The sequence below is a fragment of the Gekko japonicus genome, unplaced genomic scaffold, assembly GCF_001447785.1.
Source record: "Gekko japonicus isolate JY-2015 unplaced genomic scaffold, Gekko_japonicus_V1.1 scaffold1419, whole genome shotgun sequence".
Taxonomy (NCBI): Eukaryota; Metazoa; Chordata; class Lepidosauria; order Squamata; family Gekkonidae; genus Gekko; species Gekko japonicus.
This window is the reverse complement of record NW_015164229.1, coordinates 379,047-396,394: the sequence shown is the minus strand read 5'-3', so window position 1 is coordinate 396,394 and position 17,348 is coordinate 379,047. Positions and strand designations below refer to the sequence as shown.

General features: G+C 45.9%; 1 protein-coding gene across 1 annotated transcript in view; it reads left to right on the top strand.

Annotated features, from left to right (window-relative positions):
• ADSSL1 (adenylosuccinate synthase like 1) overlaps positions 1-17,348 on the top strand; it is a 52,958-nt gene that overhangs the window by 19,224 nt on the left and 16,386 nt on the right. Inside the window, 4 exon segments of the mRNA XM_015408585.1 lie at positions 11,730-11,792; positions 13,792-13,842; positions 14,159-14,225; positions 16,836-16,943. Of these exon segments, the coding sequence (XP_015264071.1) occupies positions 11,730-11,792; positions 13,792-13,842; positions 14,159-14,225; positions 16,836-16,943 (289 nt within the window).

Sequence of the window (17,348 nt, the reverse complement as noted above, 5' to 3'; positions counted from 1 at the left end):
AGGCTGGGGCAGATGATGCTCTGCATTCTTGTGCTTGGGGGGGGGGCACAGTGGGAGGGCTTCTAGTGTCCTGGCCCGACTGCTGGACCTCCTGATGGCAACCTGGTATTTTGGCCACTGTATGACACAGAGTGTGGGACTGGATGGGCCATTGGCCTGATCCAACACTGGCTTCTGTTATGTTCTTATGTTCTCTAGGCCAGGGATGGCCAAACTGCAGTTTGGGAGCTGCATGCGGGTCTTTCACACAATTTAATTTAATGTTAATAAAAAGCAAATTTGCATATTTTTCAATAAAAACCTGTGTGCAATATTCGTTCATCTCTTCCAGCTCTCAAACATCTGACGTTTATTATGTGTGGCTAGTTAGTGTGAGCTAGCAAGTTTGGCCACCCTCGCGCTAGGGTGATCCTGCATTGAGCCGGGGGTTGGACTAGATGGTCTGTCTGGCCCCTTCCAGCTCTCTGATTCTGTGCTCTGGTCACTACTTTACACCAGAGCTGATTCTGTTGATGTATTGAAACCCGTTCCTAAGTAGTGGTGTTGGTACAAATTAAAATCCAAAAACAAAAGCCGTGTAGAACCTTTTACTATTTACTAAGATTAAGCTGCGGTGGCTCAAGTGGTTAAGACGCTGAACTGCAGGTTGTGGAAGATCAGTAGTTCAGCAGTTCGAGACCCGAGTGTGCCGCATGACGGAGTGAGCTCCCGCCTCTAGTTCCAGCTCCTGCCAACCTAGCAGTTCGAAAGCAAGAAATTGCAAGTAGATAAATAGGTACTGCCTTGGTGGGAAGGCAACAGCGTTCCGTGCGCCTTGGTGTTTAGTCATGCCGGCCACATGACCACGGAAACGTCTTCGGACAGCGCTGGCTCTTCGGCTTTGAAACGGAGATGAGCACCGCAACCCTAGAGTCGGACTTGACTGGCTTTTGAGCAAGGGAACCTTTACCTTTACCTTAAGATTAACTAAAGTGACACATGATAGCATGTGAGCTTCTGATTTCTCCCCAAACTGTTCCTCGAGCCAAATGTTAAAGGAGGAATGGGAAGGGAGAAACGAAGACGTTTCAGACTGTGATCCTAAGGTCTCTGTAGAATACCGCGTAATGGACCCTGGTTAGAAGAACTGCTATCAGGTTGTACCTTTATACTTCTGGGAAGGAGGTGAGACAGTAGCAGTTTCCTCTTGCGTACAGGAAGGCTGGAGAGCAGTCTGATGTACCTTTGTCACCAAACAGAACCACACTGCTCCCTTAGAGATCAGAGAGAAGGAGTGGTGGTCTTAACCTGGATTTGCTGAAAATTTGGAAAACAAATCTGAGATTTTCCAGCCTCAGAAACTTCAAGCAGCTAAGGGCCGGACTTCATGATAGGCCCGACGTGCGTCAGGTCTTGGGTTTATGACCAGACTTCCACTCAGACGTGCATTGGGGGAAGCTCACCTATAAATTATAAATTCAATGAATAATAATAATTAAAAAGCACTTGTTCACTCGGTGCTGTGAGGGGAGAGAGAGAGAGCCTCCATTTTCTCCCTCGCCCAGTTTTCACCAGCAGAAAGCACATGTCGGCAAAAACCAGCTGAGAGGGAAACTTGAAGCTTCTGCTCCCAACCACAGCACTGAAGCAAACGAGCACTATTAAAGGTGAGCTTATCCTTACATCGTCTGCCTAGGAGCAATGTTCCCTCTAAGCTGAGTTAGGGTGAGCTAGCTCACAGTTTTTTAGCCTCCGGCTCACATATTTTTGTCTTGGCTCAGGAAGGATGGCCCCAGAGCAAATTTTAATGCCACAATTTTTATGCCAGTAGCTCACAACAAAGTAGACTTTTTGCTCACAAGACTCCACAGCTTAGAGGGAGCATTGCCTAGGAGTCTGACTGAGCATTTGTGATTCAGTGTGTGTTGGGTGTATGGGGTAGTTATGCCCTAAATAGGGGAGGTCAGCCTCCAAGTGAGACCTGGGGATCTCCCAGAATTATAGCTCATCTCCACAAGAAGAGGAGTCGGTTTTTATATCCCGCTTTTCTTTACCTTAAGGAGTCTCAAAGCAGCTTAAAATCACCGTTCCTTTCCCCTCCCCACAACCGGCACCTTGTGAAGCAGGTGGGGCTGAGAGAGTTTTGAGAGAACCGTGACTGGCCCAAGGTCACCCAGCAGGCTTCACGTGGAGGAGTGGGGAAATCAAACCTGGTTCTACAGATTAGAGTCCGCTGCTCTTAACCACTACACCACATTGGCTCTCATCACCATGACTGCAGTTCCCTCTAAGTTGAGTTAGTGTGAGCTAGCTCATAATTTTTTAGCCTCCAATTCACAGATTTTTGTCTTAGCTCAGGAAGGAGGGCTCCAGAGCAAATTAATTTATGCAGCAGCCAAATTGCTCGCTCACAACTTTAATGCCAGTAGCAAACAAAGTAGAATTTTTGCTCACAAGACTCCACAGCTTAGAGGGAGCATTGACCAGGACTACAGAGCACAGTTCCCCTGGAAAAAATAGATGCTTTGGAGGGTGGACTCTATGGCCTTGTACCCCACTGAGGTTCCTGTCCTTCCCCGGCTCCACCCCCAAATCTCCAGGAGTTCCCCAGCCTGGATCTGGCAACCCCAGCCCTAAATCGTGCCGACAGGTTGCAGCGTTTGTTTCAGCTCAGTTTATGTTTGTTTTACATAGCTGTTTATACAACACCATGGCCAAAAAAAAGCAAAAAATCTGTTCCGAAATATTGTACTCGGCTTCCCAGATGTTTCTGAATGCAAGTCAGTATGCTAGTTTTAACCTTTTAAAGCCCTGCCTGATTTGGGACTGACGTATAATGAGAAACTAACTGCAGTGCTATCATATAATCCTGCCTATTCTCTGATCTTCATCAGAGACCACATCTTCCAGCTGAGACGGGTGACTGCTCAGGAGAGGGCCTTTGGCTACTGCCACACGCTTCTATTATAGTGTTTCCCTTACCGTGTCTCTGTTCCCATATCCGTGTTTTAATAAACTACAGAGAAGGCTTTGTGATCAGCAGGGCTATTTTTGGGCAGGAACGCACAGGAACAGAGTTCCGGCTGGCTCCCAAGTTTGCCACGCCCAGCAGGAACTCATTAGCATAATAGGCCACACCCAACAGCAGAGACTCATTAGGATTGGCTACAATTAGGGGTGTGTGGCCTAACATACAAAGGAGTTCCTGCAACAAAAAAGCCCTGGGTTTTGACAACAGACAAGGTAAACAGAATTAAAAAAGGTGGGTGTGGCTGGATGACCACAATTCTGGTAACATGGAGGTATGGCCTAATATGCCAATGAGTTGTGCTGTCAGAGGTGTGGCCTAATATGCTAATGAGTGCCTGCTGTTGGGTGTGGCCTATTATGCTAATGAGTTCCTGCTGGGCTTTTTCTACAAAAAAAGCCCTGGTGATCAGTGTGCGTAGGGAGGGAGCGGGGGATGCAACCTGGGCTGGTTAATGAAGCTTCTATCCGGTGGGGAAAGAACAGCGGCATCAAGTGGGCGGTGGCCGTGCCTGGGACCTGGCTTTGACGCAGGCCCGTAGCCAGGACTTTGTGGCTTGTGGGGCAGTTTTATTTAAAAAAATAATTTCTATTAGTTTTTCAACTAAATAACATCAACAAATACAAACAGCAGTGAATAAACGGAGATGAGCACCGCAACCCTAGAGTTGGATTCGACTGGCTTTCGAGCAAGGGAACCTTTACCTTTACCTTAAAGGTCAATAAAACCAGACCAATTCCAGTAAAAACATTTAAACAGCGAATGTTTCGACAAAGCAATATAAAGTACAGCTACGAGGAGTGATAAAGCAGTTCAAAAATGAGCAAACATACTGCATATGCTGTTTTTTGGCTCCTTAGCTGTCGTATTGAGATATGTTGAAACGGGGAACCAAATTTCAGCAAACTTTGAATTGTAAGAAGTAGATTCCGCGATTCGAATTTGATCTGAGATTTTAGCCATAATAAAGAAATCCCAAAGTTTATTTACCCATTGTGAAACCGAAGGAGTTTGTTTGTCTTTCCATTTTGAAGCCAGTACTAACTTAGCTGCCACTAGGAGAATAGCTATCAAATCTCTTTTGTTTTTTGGGATACTTTTGTCATGCCAAAGATTCAGTAGGACCATTTCTGGCAGCAGTGGTACATCGTCCGCGCTCCTAACCACTACACCAAACTGGCTCTCTTAAATAAGAAGTCCAAACTCCTTTTCTGTACAAAAAATAAAAATCATGCATGTGCAATGGTTTCCTTCTGTTAGCTCTCATTAGTGCAGGAATTATTGACCCAGGTAACATTGTGGTGGGATCAAATTTTACAACAGGCTGGTAGAAAATGGTGGCTGGGTGCCAATCCCAGCTGCAATTCGTGGTTCACTGTGTAGGTTTATTTAACTGAAATATTTATATCTCACCTTTCTTCTTGGCTGAAGGCAATTTATAAATAATAAAACGCTACAGATGTAAACCAAATCAAACCCCCACCCAATGCCTTCCTAGGCTGTAAAATTATACCTGCCTCCATTCAGGCGTTCCGTCAGCCGTGGCTGGAAATTCCAAAGCTGCAACAGGCAGCTTGTGATTTGCCTGCTTTCATCTTGTTATCAACACTTGGCTTCATGAGTTCATACAGTCCGGGAAGCAGAAGGCCGCACCGTGTTGTGTCCATTCTGTTGTTACATAAGAGAAGCCAATGTTGGATCAGGCCAATGGCCCATCCAGTCCGACACTCTGTCACACAGTGGCCAGAAATACCAGGTGCCACCAGGAGGTCCAGCAGTGGGGCCAGGACACTAGGAGCCCTCCCACTGTTGTCCCTCCCAAGCACCAAGAAGACAGAGCATGACTTGCCCCAGAGCTCCTGTGCCTAATAGCCACGGATGGACCTCTGCTCCGTATGTTTATCCAATTCCCTCTTGAAGCCATCCATGCTTGCAGCCTCCACCATCTCCTGTGGCAGTGAATTCCATGTGTTGGATCACTCTTTGGGTGAAGAAGGACTTCCTTTTATCTGTTCTAACCCGACGGCTCAGCAATTTCATGGAGTGCCCACAAGTTCTTGTATTGGGAGAAAAGGACTTCTTTTCTCTTTGTTAAACCTTTTGTTAAAGAAGGGTTGCCAGGTCCTCCTGGCCACTGCGGGGAGGGAAGGTTGAGAACCGACTCCAGGTTAGGAAACTCCTGGAGATTTGGGGATGGAGCCTGGGGAGGTTAAGGTCTTCAGTGGGGTACACAATGCCACACAATCCACCCTCCAAAGGAGCCATTTTCTCCAGGGGAACTGATCTCTGTAGTCTGGAGATGAGCTGGAATTCCAAGGGATCCCCAGGTCCCACCTGGAGGCTGGCATCCCTATGTTAATGTGATGTCTGAATGGACTTGTTCCCCGCTAAGAAGGCTTATAAAGTTCATTTAAATAAACAACCAGCTCCTCTTCTCAGTTATGCACACCTTTCTGTCTTCTAATGCTCTATCCTTTCCTTTTAAAAAGATACTAATCTGGAGAAATTGTTTGCGGTTCTTTTGGAAAGAGGTGTGTGTCTGGCTGGAGAGGCTTCAAGCTTGTTTACCAGACCCACTGAATTCTCACCTTTTCCCATTCTCAAAAGCTGTTTTCTGCCAAAGAATGCCCTTCACAGTTTATGCACCTGTGTTTCGAACACTTGGCTCTGACACCTTGCCCTCCCTATTTCTGCTCGTGAGGTGTTACAGGTGGCAGATGAGAAACACCTTATGTACCCAAAATACCTTTGTTGTGCCTGAGAGGCTGGAATTATTTTGAAGCTTTTCATCTGCAGTTACGTGCAGGGAGGGTACACTTTCTTCTGAATTAATGTTGGGAAATGCCCTTCGCTTCTGCGCCCAAAGAGGTTTACCTTGTCAGAGTTAAAAGTAAGCATTACCTGCTGTTGGAAGAATGGCTCTGACACCTTGCCCTCCCTATTTCTGCTCGTGAGGTGTTACAGGTGGCAGATGAGAAACACCTTATGTACCCAAAATACCTTTGTTGTGCCTGAGAGGCTGGAATTATTCTGAAGCTTTTCATCTGCAGTTACGTGCAGGGAGGGTACACTTTCTTCTGAATTAATGTTGGGAAATGTCCTTCGCTTCTGCGCCCAAAGAGGTTTACCTTGTCAGAGTTAAAAGTAAGAATTACCTGCTGTTGGAAGAACCTACCCTCTGTGTTACCGCATGGGTCATTGTTCTAGGTACTGTCTAATGGGATGATGAGCACGGAGCAGCGGCTCGTGCAGAAACGTGAGTGACACGCAGTCTCCAGTGGCCAGACTATTTTGCCTCGGGAGTGATTGACTTTCAGCCCTTCTCAGTACAACGACACTTAAGGCAGAGGTGTGGTAGAATTCCTGTGGAGGCTGATTTAAAGGAGGCAGGCCTGTAGCCGTGAAGAATACAGAGGTGTAGTGGGAAGCCTTCTCCAAATGAATGTTTGTGGTCTTTCAGGAGCGTTTAAACACAAAGTCCCCAACCTAGTGCCCACCAACACCTTTCAGGTGTTGAGAGCCAGTTTGGCGTAGTGGTTAAGAGCAGCAGACTCTAATCTGGAGAACCGGGTTTGATTCCCCACTCCTCCACATGCAGCCAACTGGGTGAACTTGGGTCAGTCACAGTTCTCTCAAAGAGCAGTTCTCTCAGAGCTCTCTCAGCCCCACTTACTTTACAGGGTGTGTGTTGTTGGGAGAGGAAGGGAAGGAGAGGAAGGGAAGGAGATTGTAAGTCGCTCTGAGACTCCGAGTGAAGGGCGACGTTTAAATCCAATCTCTTCCTCCTCCTCCTCCTCTTCCTCCTCATGAAATGTTAGAATGTGGGCAGGAGCAGGTGGAACCTCTGTCCAGCAAGACTTTTTCTCGTTGGCCATTGGAGGTTTGATTGACTGTACAGATTTTTTTTTTTTTAAATGTAGGTTTGGCCACCGCAATACAAGGATCTTCACTGTGTAGTTGAAGGTAAACTGTGGCAGCCATTTTGTGGCTGACTCCAGCTCCTGTGGCAGCCATTTTGCTGCAACCATTTTGTGGTTGTGCCTACCATGCAGTGTCAAAATTCCAAAGGTGCCCACAGGTCTCCAAAAGGTTGGGGACCCCTGCTTTAACGTAACAGTTCTCTGTTCTGCACTATTCTTCCCTGTGAGGCAGAATTTTTCCTACCAGAATTCTTAGTTCCCTTCAGGTACTGAGTTGGCCCCCAGTAGCGTGATAATATTTGCAGCTTTATAAATCTGAATGCCCCATCGTGTGACAGAATCTGATTTGGCTTTTGCCCAGCCCTGGAACTTATCAGGAGAAAACAGGAGCCCTCTTTTTAAATCCTTTGAAATGGCACTGGAGACTGTGTAACAGTGAACAATAATAAAGATTTTATTTAATAGGCAGGGATGGTATGGGTTAGTCAGGAATTGGAAAGGCTGAGATAAACATTTTTGGTAAAACAGTATATTTTTCAGTTGACTGACAAGATGGTGTTGTAGCAGCTTATTTTTACAAATTCTTGGTTCTTTTCAGTGAGAGATGGTTGACTAAGTATTTTAGTTTCGGTTACAATGTTTCTGCATATAGTTTCCTAATAACTGTCCAGGTTTTCGGAAAGGTCACTCTTTTGTGTATCAAATTCTTTCCCCTTTTCTGAAATCACAGTGTGACTTCTTTCCCCTGAATTGTCTATAACCATTTCCTTCCACAACAGACCGGGGACTGCCTCAGTGCCAGTTCCCTGTATAACTGGACAGGACTTATATTTCTTCCCTGAAAATTACAATCCTTTTCCTTTTGGCCTCATTGAGAGCTTCAGTCTGCTACCCAGTCACTCTTTGCCAAAATCTCAAATCCCAGTTCTTGGTGTCTGTGTGAAAACGTACTTCAGCGTAAGCTGAGACTAGACTCTGAATTCTTAGATGGAATTCTTTCTCAGGTTATGTTGAACACAGTTAAGACCAGGAGTCTCTCCTAGGGTTGCCAAGTGAGAACTGAGCCGCAGCGGGGGACTCCCGGCTTGCGGCTGGGGGGCGCACGCCCCCACCACAACACCCCGGAAGGCATGCTGGGGGTGGGGCCACAACTATCCGAGGGAAAAACATAGTTTTCCCTCGGGCGACCGTGGCCCCGCCGTCAGCGTGCCCGGCGTGGTCGCGTCACTTCCGGGTGACGTGCACATTGGGTTGGAGTTCCCCCAGGGGCCCGATCCGCTGGTGGCGGGGAACGGACCTCTGGGGCGGGGGGTTCCCCGCCCCCAGGGGGGACTTGGCAAGCCTAGTCTCTCCCTATATTCAAAAGGTGAACCTGTCTGACAGACTTCTAGTCAGACTCTTCAGAGACCCACTCCTGTAGCCGAACTTTTATTGTACTGAACAGTAACTGCCACAGAACTAAAAAAAATGAACTCCCTCTCTCCTCAGCAGGCGGCTGATTTTATATTCCCCTCAGCTGGTGCTGGCCAATCAGAGAAAAGGAGCAGCTTGTCACTCAAGCTCAACAATCTAGAGCAGAGTTAACTATTCACCTCCCTTCTCAGATTTTGCTGCATTAGAAAAGCAGCATTTTAAATGTAGTCCGTCACATGCACAGTCCCTGTGGCCTGTAAACGTGTTCCCCGTCTAACCCGACATCGTCATGTATTTAGGGTTGAATCGGATTCAGTTTAGATAGTACCTGGATTAAACCAAGCCTTGTGTCATGTAGGGGCAAATGTGTCTTAATGATTGTCAGTTACATGAAGAATAGTAAAAGGCCATCTAAGATGATCAAACAGAGCAGTGCTTTCAGGCGTTTGGATTTGTATGTGTTTCCCCCCACCCCCCACCATGGGAAGAAAAAAGGAACAGCTGTGGTCCCCATTAATCTTGAATACTTCTGCACCTTCAGCATATGACATCCAATGCTCCTAGAATGTAATATGCAGATTTATGACAAGGAAAATGGATTTTGTTAAAGCAGCTGTTCAGGGCTGTCTGTAGAGGGAGGTATCAACTAGTTTTGCTGATATCTGAACCGTGCGTGTAAAGTGCTGTCAAGTTGCAGCCAACTTGTGGTGACCCCTCATGGGGTTTTTCTAAGCAAGAGACATTCAGAGCAATGTTCCCTGTATTCCCCCCCCCCCCAGAAGAACAATTCACGTCCTGAGCAGAATATAACTGCTGTAATCTGAAAATGATGACAGGAGGGCCTGGCGTGATGTGGTCCATGGGGTCGCGAAGAGTTGGACTCGACTGTGCGACTGAACAACAACAACAAATCTCAAAATGGGGCATGGGCAGTGCAAGACCCCGTGTGGCTCCAGACTGCTACTGGGCGGGGATTCCTGTGTTAATGAGCGGCTGCTCACACACACGACTTAGAGGGAACACTGGTTCAGAGATAGTTTGCCATTGCCAGCCTCTGCGTAGCAATCCTAGTACTAACCATCCAAGTACTAACCAGGGCTGACACTGTTTAGCTTCTCAGCTCTGATATAATCAGGCTAGCCTGGGCCATCCAGGTCAGGGCTGGTGCAGAACAGTGGAATGTTGTAGCCCAATCTTGGAAGCTAAGCAGGGTCGGTACTTGGATGGGGGAACATTGGGGAAGGCTACTGAATGTACCGGGTTCGAGATGCATGTAGTGATCAGCTCATAGTTTATTCGTGATTCAGCTATGCACTAAGACACTCTAGCAGGACCGAAGCCCTGCTTAAATCCGTGCACAACACCACACACCCCCACACCCCCACTACCCGTGATAGGCTATTTACAGTGTGACTCCTGGTCTATTGGTTCTATCCAGGATCCTAGCTATCCATTGTTCTAGGTTTCAAGCTAGGTCCGTCAATTCCGGGCCCAGGACATAACAGCTACAGAGGAAGGCAATGGCACGACCACCTCTGCTTCTCGCTTGCCTTGAAAGCCCCTTGGTGGGGGTCCCCATGAGTCAGTTGCGAGTTGATGGTACATGCGTACATACGTGCAGGGTAGGCTTTTCCACCCGCAACCAAGGATGCTGCTGAGAAGTGATTGGCACAAGTATCACCGCAGGAAGGTGACTTTTTGTCTGATGGGTCAAACAGAATAAAAGCCATACTACCTCTCATGCATATTCACTGCCACAGGAAGTGGTGGCGGCTACAAGCATGGATGGCTTCAAAAGGGAATTAGATAATTAGGGCGGGATATAAATCTAAATAAATAAATAAATAAGCATATGGAGCAGAGGTCCATCAGTGGCTATTAGCTACAAGGTATAGATAGGGGTTCTGGGGCAGGTGATGCTCTGTCTTCTTGGTGCTTGGGGGGTGGGGTCAACAGTGGGAGGGCTTCTAATGTCCTGGCACCACTGGTGGACCTTCTATGGCACCTGGTATTTTTGGCCACTGTGAGACAGAGTGTTGGACTGGATGGGCCTTTGGCCTGATCCAACATTGGCATCTCTTATGTTCTTATGTTCATATCCTGCTTGACGCAGATGTAGCCTCTGAACTACTTATCCTATTTGTGTTTGTAACATATTAAATCTCTTGGAGAGATTGGAATGAAATTTGGTACATGCAGTTAGGACATAATTCTGCATTACAGGTTGGAGCCAGTCCCTATGAATGTTTTCAAGTTGGGTGAAAAGATGCAAAATATGTTCTAATATACAGTGTTAGAAGCGAGATTGTATTAACTAGTATTTTGAAGCTGGGTGAGCAACAGATGCATTGGACTGCCTAAAATGGCTTAAGTGCACTTTAGGTCTCTTGCCATATTCATAACATGACATAAGCAGAGGCGGCTTTTTAAAATTAAAGTGCCCGGTGTTTTAATGGTTTTTATGTTTTAATATGTTTTTAAAGGTTTTACTGATGTGTTTTTGTTTGTTTTAAAGGTTTTTAAGGTATATTTTGATTGTGTATGTTAAATTGTTAGCCAACCTGGTGGCCCTTCTGAGGGTAGATACAGGGCTGCCAGCTTCAAGTTGGAAAATTCCTGGAGATTTGGGGGTACAACCTGAAAGGGTGGGTTTGGGGGAGGCGATGGGCTTCAGTGGGGTATAATGCCATAGAGTATACCCTCCAAAGCTGCCATATTCTATAGGGGGAGTGATCTCTGGCATCTGGAGATCAGCTGTAATTCTGGGGGATCTCCAGTCTCTGCCTGGAGGTTGGCAACCCAAGGGCAGAAAGGTCAGGTATAAATTTTGTAAAATAAAATCTTGAGGTCAAAAATAAACAGGGGTCTTCTGACACCTTCAGGACTTCTACTTTGATGCTAGCATAAGCTTTTTGTGGTGATCCAGGGGACACAGTGGTCTCTGGTCCACGAAAGCATATGTTACAATATAACGTGGCACAAGACGCCTGTTCGTCCCCCCCCCCCCCAAAATCTAACAAATCCACCTGTCCGCAAACATTTCAGGTCAAGGAAGGCAGGGCGATCTATTTGTGTAAGATTCAAGTGGAGATAAATGATAGGTCACAAAGGCATGGCCCTTAAAGCGAAGGAGAGCAGTGGTTTCAAACACGTTTGGCATAATAAGGGCTCCGGTTTAATCTCTGGTCTTCCCAGTTGCAGTTTCCTGTAGAGGAATTGGCATAACCTTCTGTGTGTGTGTGTGTGTGTGTGTGTGTGTTGAGATCTGATCAGTCCAGTAGGAGCTTGTTTAATTTTTTAAACGATTGATTGGCTCCATATGCTCTTACTTGCCATTTTGACCATTTGATTCCCTGTCTTACAACAGACCTTTTGTGTATTGTTTTTAGGTAACGGGGTAGTTATACATTTACCGGGCTTGTTCGAAGAAGCTGAAAAAAATGAGAAAAAAGGTTCGTATCAGATAACTTGGATACCTGTGAAAATGGGAGGCTGGTATAATGATGGGTAACTTGATGCTTCAACTTTTAAGAGTCCAGTGGCACCTTTAAGACCAACAAAAGGTTTTGTTATATATTGGGACTGGAAAATTCCAGGGCTGCTTCTACCAGAGACTGGCTGAGCTTGGAGCTCTAGAACAAAAGCCCACCAGGACTCTGGAGGTGGCCAGTGGGGAATTAATGGTTCTGATAATGGCCTGTCATTGGTAGTTGTTTGGGAAGTGGGTGGAGTTGCATGCTATTTAACAGTTTGTCTTCGTCTTGTTCCTGCCGAATCACTAATAAAGCAGAGCTGATCACTATGCTTAGGGTCAGACCATCCATGGAACCCAGAATTTAACAAGTTTATTCAATTATTATGGGTCTTAAAGGTGCCACTGGACTCTAAATTTGTTCTACTGCTTCAGACCAACGTGGCTGACTACCTGCTATAAAATAGATTGAGGTTGGGTAGACATGCTGGTCTGAAGCAGCAGAACAAAGTAAGGTCCTTTCCGCCCTGGGATCTCATCCCTGGTTTTATCAGAATTCAACTCTTGAGACAGTACCTTGCGTTTATCCATGGTTATAACAGCATCCATTTATCCCGGGACAAGTGTGGGGCGAAACCAGGGTGACCTCATTGTAATTGAGGGGGGAAATACCGCAAGATAATTATGGGGTAAACTCGAATGTAGTGTAGAATGTAAGTTCGGGGACAGGGTTGAACCAGGATTTAAGGTTTAGTGTGGAATCACCCTTTGAGTCCAGTGGCACCTTTAAGACCAACAGAGTTTAATTCTGGGTATAAGGTTTCATGTGCAAGCACACTTCTTTAGATACAGTGAAACAGAATTTCCTTAACATATAGGAAGAAACAGAATTTCCATTACATATAGGAAGGGGGGGGGGTTAATTGCCAGGAAGGGCTAGTTAGTCAAGATGCATAAGTAATTGAGCAATTGTAGCTGAGATTGGATTAAGGCGGTTGGTAAGATCTGTGAATGGCAGTACAATTGTGTACCAACCAATGTAAGCCGCCCTGAGCCTGCTTCCGAGGAGGGCGGAGTACAAATTTAATAATAATAATAATAATAATAATAATAATAATAATAATAATAATAATAATAATAATAATAATAATAGGAGGAGGAAGAGATTGGATTTATACCCCGCCCTTCAATTGGAGTCTCAGAGCAGCTTACAAACTCCTCTCCCTTCCCCTCCCCACAACAGACACCCTGTGAGGTAGGTGGGGCTGAGAGAGCCCTGAGAGAACTGCTCTTTCAAGAAGAGCTCTGACAGAACTATGGCTTGCCCAAGGTCATCCAGCAGCTGCAAGTGGAGGAGTGGGGAATCAAACCCGGTTCTCCCAGATTAGAGTCCGCGCACTTAACCACTACACCAAACCAAATAATACTAATAATACTAATAATACATTTGCATAAAAATACAAGAGTTAACAAACAGATGTGAGAACAAAGTTTGAGTCCGGTGGCACCTTCAAGACTAACAAAATTAAATTCTGGGTTTAACTGAGAGACTTAGCATGTGTAGATGCACACTCCTTCAGATAACATTGAAACAAATTTCCTCAAATATTACATATAGGTGAGGGTGTAGTCGCTAGGAAGAGCTAGAGTAATTATGCATAAGTAACTGAGCAATAAATACAGCCAAGATTGGAATAACATGTTTGGCAAGACATGTAAACAGCAACAAATTGGCATACGGATAATAAATGAGGTTACAACAGATGTGAGAAATAAGTTTGAGTCCAGTGGCACCTTTAAGACCAACAAAGTTTGCTTTCTGGGTATCAGTGAGAACTGAGTGACTTAGCCGTGTGTCGTGAGATAAGAAACCTATATCTCTGTTAAGCCCTGGGGGTTCCATTGTCCTGAGTGTTGTGATAACTTGTAATTCAGCAAAAAAAAATTGGTCTTAACTGGCAGTGAATTTCTTTCAACAGGTTTAAGAGACTGGGAGAAAAGACTGATCATATCAGACAGAGCACATATTGGTGAGTTTTAGTCAGGCGGAGCAAAGTACTTAACATGAGCGAGTAGCTGGCCCTTTTAGTGTTGTGAGAATTTTGATTGGCTGCTCCAGCTTCTTACTTGCATTGAGTAGAGTTCGTGCGTTTCTTACCTAGGAGGTAAGTAACCCCGACTCAAATTTACTTAAGGCAATAAGTAAGAGTTGTAATTGCTCTAGCAGATGATGGTTATTGGGCCGCTAAAGTTGCAAATGTGTGTGCGTGTGTGATATTTTGAAAAAACCAAACTCTCTTTGTTTTCCTCGATTCTCCTTCCTGTGACTTTCCTTCTGCTGTGCAGTGTTTGATTTTCACCAGGCAGTTGATGGACTTCAAGAAGTTCAGCGGCAAGCCCAAGAGGGGAAAAAGTAATTATATGTCTTAATTGTTGCTACTAGATTTGGCGTAGGACTGTAAAGAATATAAATCTCACGGCATATGGTGTAGACTAATAATAATAATAATTGGGGGCTGCTAAGTCTTAACAGGCTGATGGCGGCCCCAGGACCATGGAGGTTTTCGAGGGATGAGCAGAGGCGGTTTGCTGTTGGCTTCCTCTGTGCAGCAACTCTGGGCTTCCTTGGTGGTCTCCCATCCAGGTACTGACCATGGCTGACCCTGCTTGGCTCCCCAGCTCTGACAAGATTGGGCTGGGCTATCAGGCCGCCACGTAGTACAGAATAGGATCCCAAATATTGGGGGCCACCGCTTTGACATATAGGATGTAGCAAATTTGTAATTTGCCATTCCTTGCGAGGAGCTCTGGGCAGCTGTATAGTTGAGGATTCTGGTTCCCCACAACAGCCTTGTGAGGTAGGTTGGGCTGAGATATGGCGACCGACTCAGGTTGCCCAGCAGGCTTCATAGCCGAATGAGGATCTGAATCCCGGGTTCAAATCGCACACCCAGGGCTTTTTTTTTCTGGGGGAACACACCGGAAACAGAGTTCTGGAACCTCTTCAACACAATTCTTTTAAAGATGTTTAAAAGTTCATGAGTTTTCAGTACGCAGATTGAAAACTTCATTTCCTTCTTTAGAGTTCCGGCACCTCTTTTTTTTAAAAAAAAAATCCCACAAAAAAAACAAAACAAAAAGCCCTGTGCGCATTGCACACCCATCTATTTCACACTGGCTTACCCCATTCTGTGTATGATGCTCCTATACAGTTCCTGCATCTTGGAACGTGGCACCTGTTTTCTCATTCTGCAGCAGACAAACAATGGGAGTGTTCCTAATTGTGAAAAATGTTTGTTGCGCAGTATACCCGTAGTGTTAAAGATATAGCATGGAAACTACTGTAGCAATATCACAAGGGATTCCACACAAACTTTTCCAGCCACTCTTGTGGCGGAAGATTGTAACTGCAGCAAGGGATGCTTGTCCGTTGGATGGAGCATAGCAAGAGTTGCACACATAAGAACAAAAGAGAAGCCGTGCTGGATCAGGCCAATGGCCCATCCAACACTCTGTGTCACACAGTGCCCAAAACCCAGGGGCCCTCAGGAGGTCCACCAGCGGAGCCAGAACTCCAGAATCCCTCCCACTGTGGTCCCCCAAGCACCAAGAATACAGAGCATCCCCACCCCAGAGACATAAGAACAGAAGAGAAGCCATGTTGGATCAGGCCAGTGGCCCATCCAGTCCAACACTCTGTGTCACACCTTGGCCAAAACCCAGGGGCCCTCAGGAGGTCCAGCAGTGGGGCCAGGACTCCAGAAGCCCCCTCCCACTATTGTCCTCCCATATTTGCTCCTTTGTCACATCTGCTCAAATCCGACAGCCGGGCCTCGGCACTGTGTGTCAGGATCCTATCGTCTGACTGTTCCGTGGCAGAGAAGATTCTTCCCTGAGCAGATAAATATTCCTCTCTTTCCAGAAGGGATAGCATCTGTGTGCAGCCAAATTTGCTCCTTTGTCACATCTGCTCAAATCCGACAGCCGAGCCTCGGCACTGTGTGTCAGGATCCTATCGTCTGACTGTTCAGTGGCAGAGAAGATTCTTCCTTGAGCAGATAAATATTCCTCTCTCTCCAGAAGGGATAGCATCTGTGTGCAACCCCTAAATGTCGGCAGCATCCCTAGTGACTTAGGAAATGTAGAACGCTCTCCTAGCTGTCACGCTTCTCTTCCTCCGGGCTGTGCCCCCTATGCTGGGTTTAACTAGGTCAGTGAAGTGGAAGTGATACTCCTCTATCCTGTCTGGAAGAGCCGTGAAAGATATGGGTGAAGGGCGGGGAAAGAGAGGAGACCCACGGGAACCTCAGCTGGAACACACCCCTTGGCGTGGAATCCACTTTTTGTCACGTGCGCCATTTCCCAGCCCCCGTGTGAACCTTGGGAGGGAGACGCAAGGGGGACCCGTTGAAGCGGCAATGACTTCGTAGCTCTGCCAATGACTCTGCAGAATCTATCATGAAACTATGCGAGTGAAGGCAGTAACACAGGGACTGGGTTGGTGGAAGTATATCTTGGCTATTACAGTAGCATCAGCTTCATTGGATGCCCTTGAGGTCTAGTATTTTTGGGATAGGGAGAAAAGGTTCTCTCTGTCAACTCTTTCCATCCCATGCATAATTTCATAAATTTCTATCATGTCACCCCTTGGTTGCTCTTTTCTAAACTGAAAGAATTAAAGGATGGTAGGATCAAGTAGTGTCATTTGGATAGCTCGTGAAGGGAACAGCCCCCTCCCCGAAAAAAATATTTTTGTGTGATGTATGATGAGGCTTTTGGAGTTTCCCGTAGGCTCAACATACCGAATGACTGGACATCAGTCCTCTTCTACCCATACCCCCCTCCCAAAATTTCAAGTGACATCTAAGAGGGAAGAAATTATTTCTGTTAGGAGTTTTAAGTTACAAAGTGAAATGTGAGCCTTTTTGAGCAATTCCAAATTATAATATATTCAAATCTGTCTTATCATAAGACTTGCTTTACCAGCCTTCGATAACAATTTATTATTTTCTTGTTTTGGTAGTATCGGCACAACAAAGAAAGGAATCGGACCAACCTATTCTTCCAAAGCTGCGCGGACAGGCCTTCGGGTCTGCGACCTTCTCTCAGACTTCGATGAATTTTCTTCAAGGTATTCTGATAAAACATGCAACTTTTTAAAAAAGTGAATTGTACTCTTACATGGTAATTTTTTCTAGCAAAAAATTTAAATTTATGGAGGCGGGGTACAGCAAGAGTTATGTCACTTATTGTTTAGTCCTTCAATAATTTTCAGATGAACGGAATTTTGGGAAGTAGTTAGAACATAAGAGAAGCCATGTTGTATCAGGCCAGTGGCCCATCTAGTCCAACACTCTGTGTCACACAGTGGCCAGAAATACCAGGTGCCATCAGGAGGTCCACCAGCGGGGCCAGAACTCCAGAAGCCCTCCCACTGTTGCCCCTCCCAAGCACCAAGAATACAGAGCATCACTGCCCCAGACATAAGAACATAAGAGAAGCCATGTTGGATCAGGCCAGTGGCCCATCCAGTCCA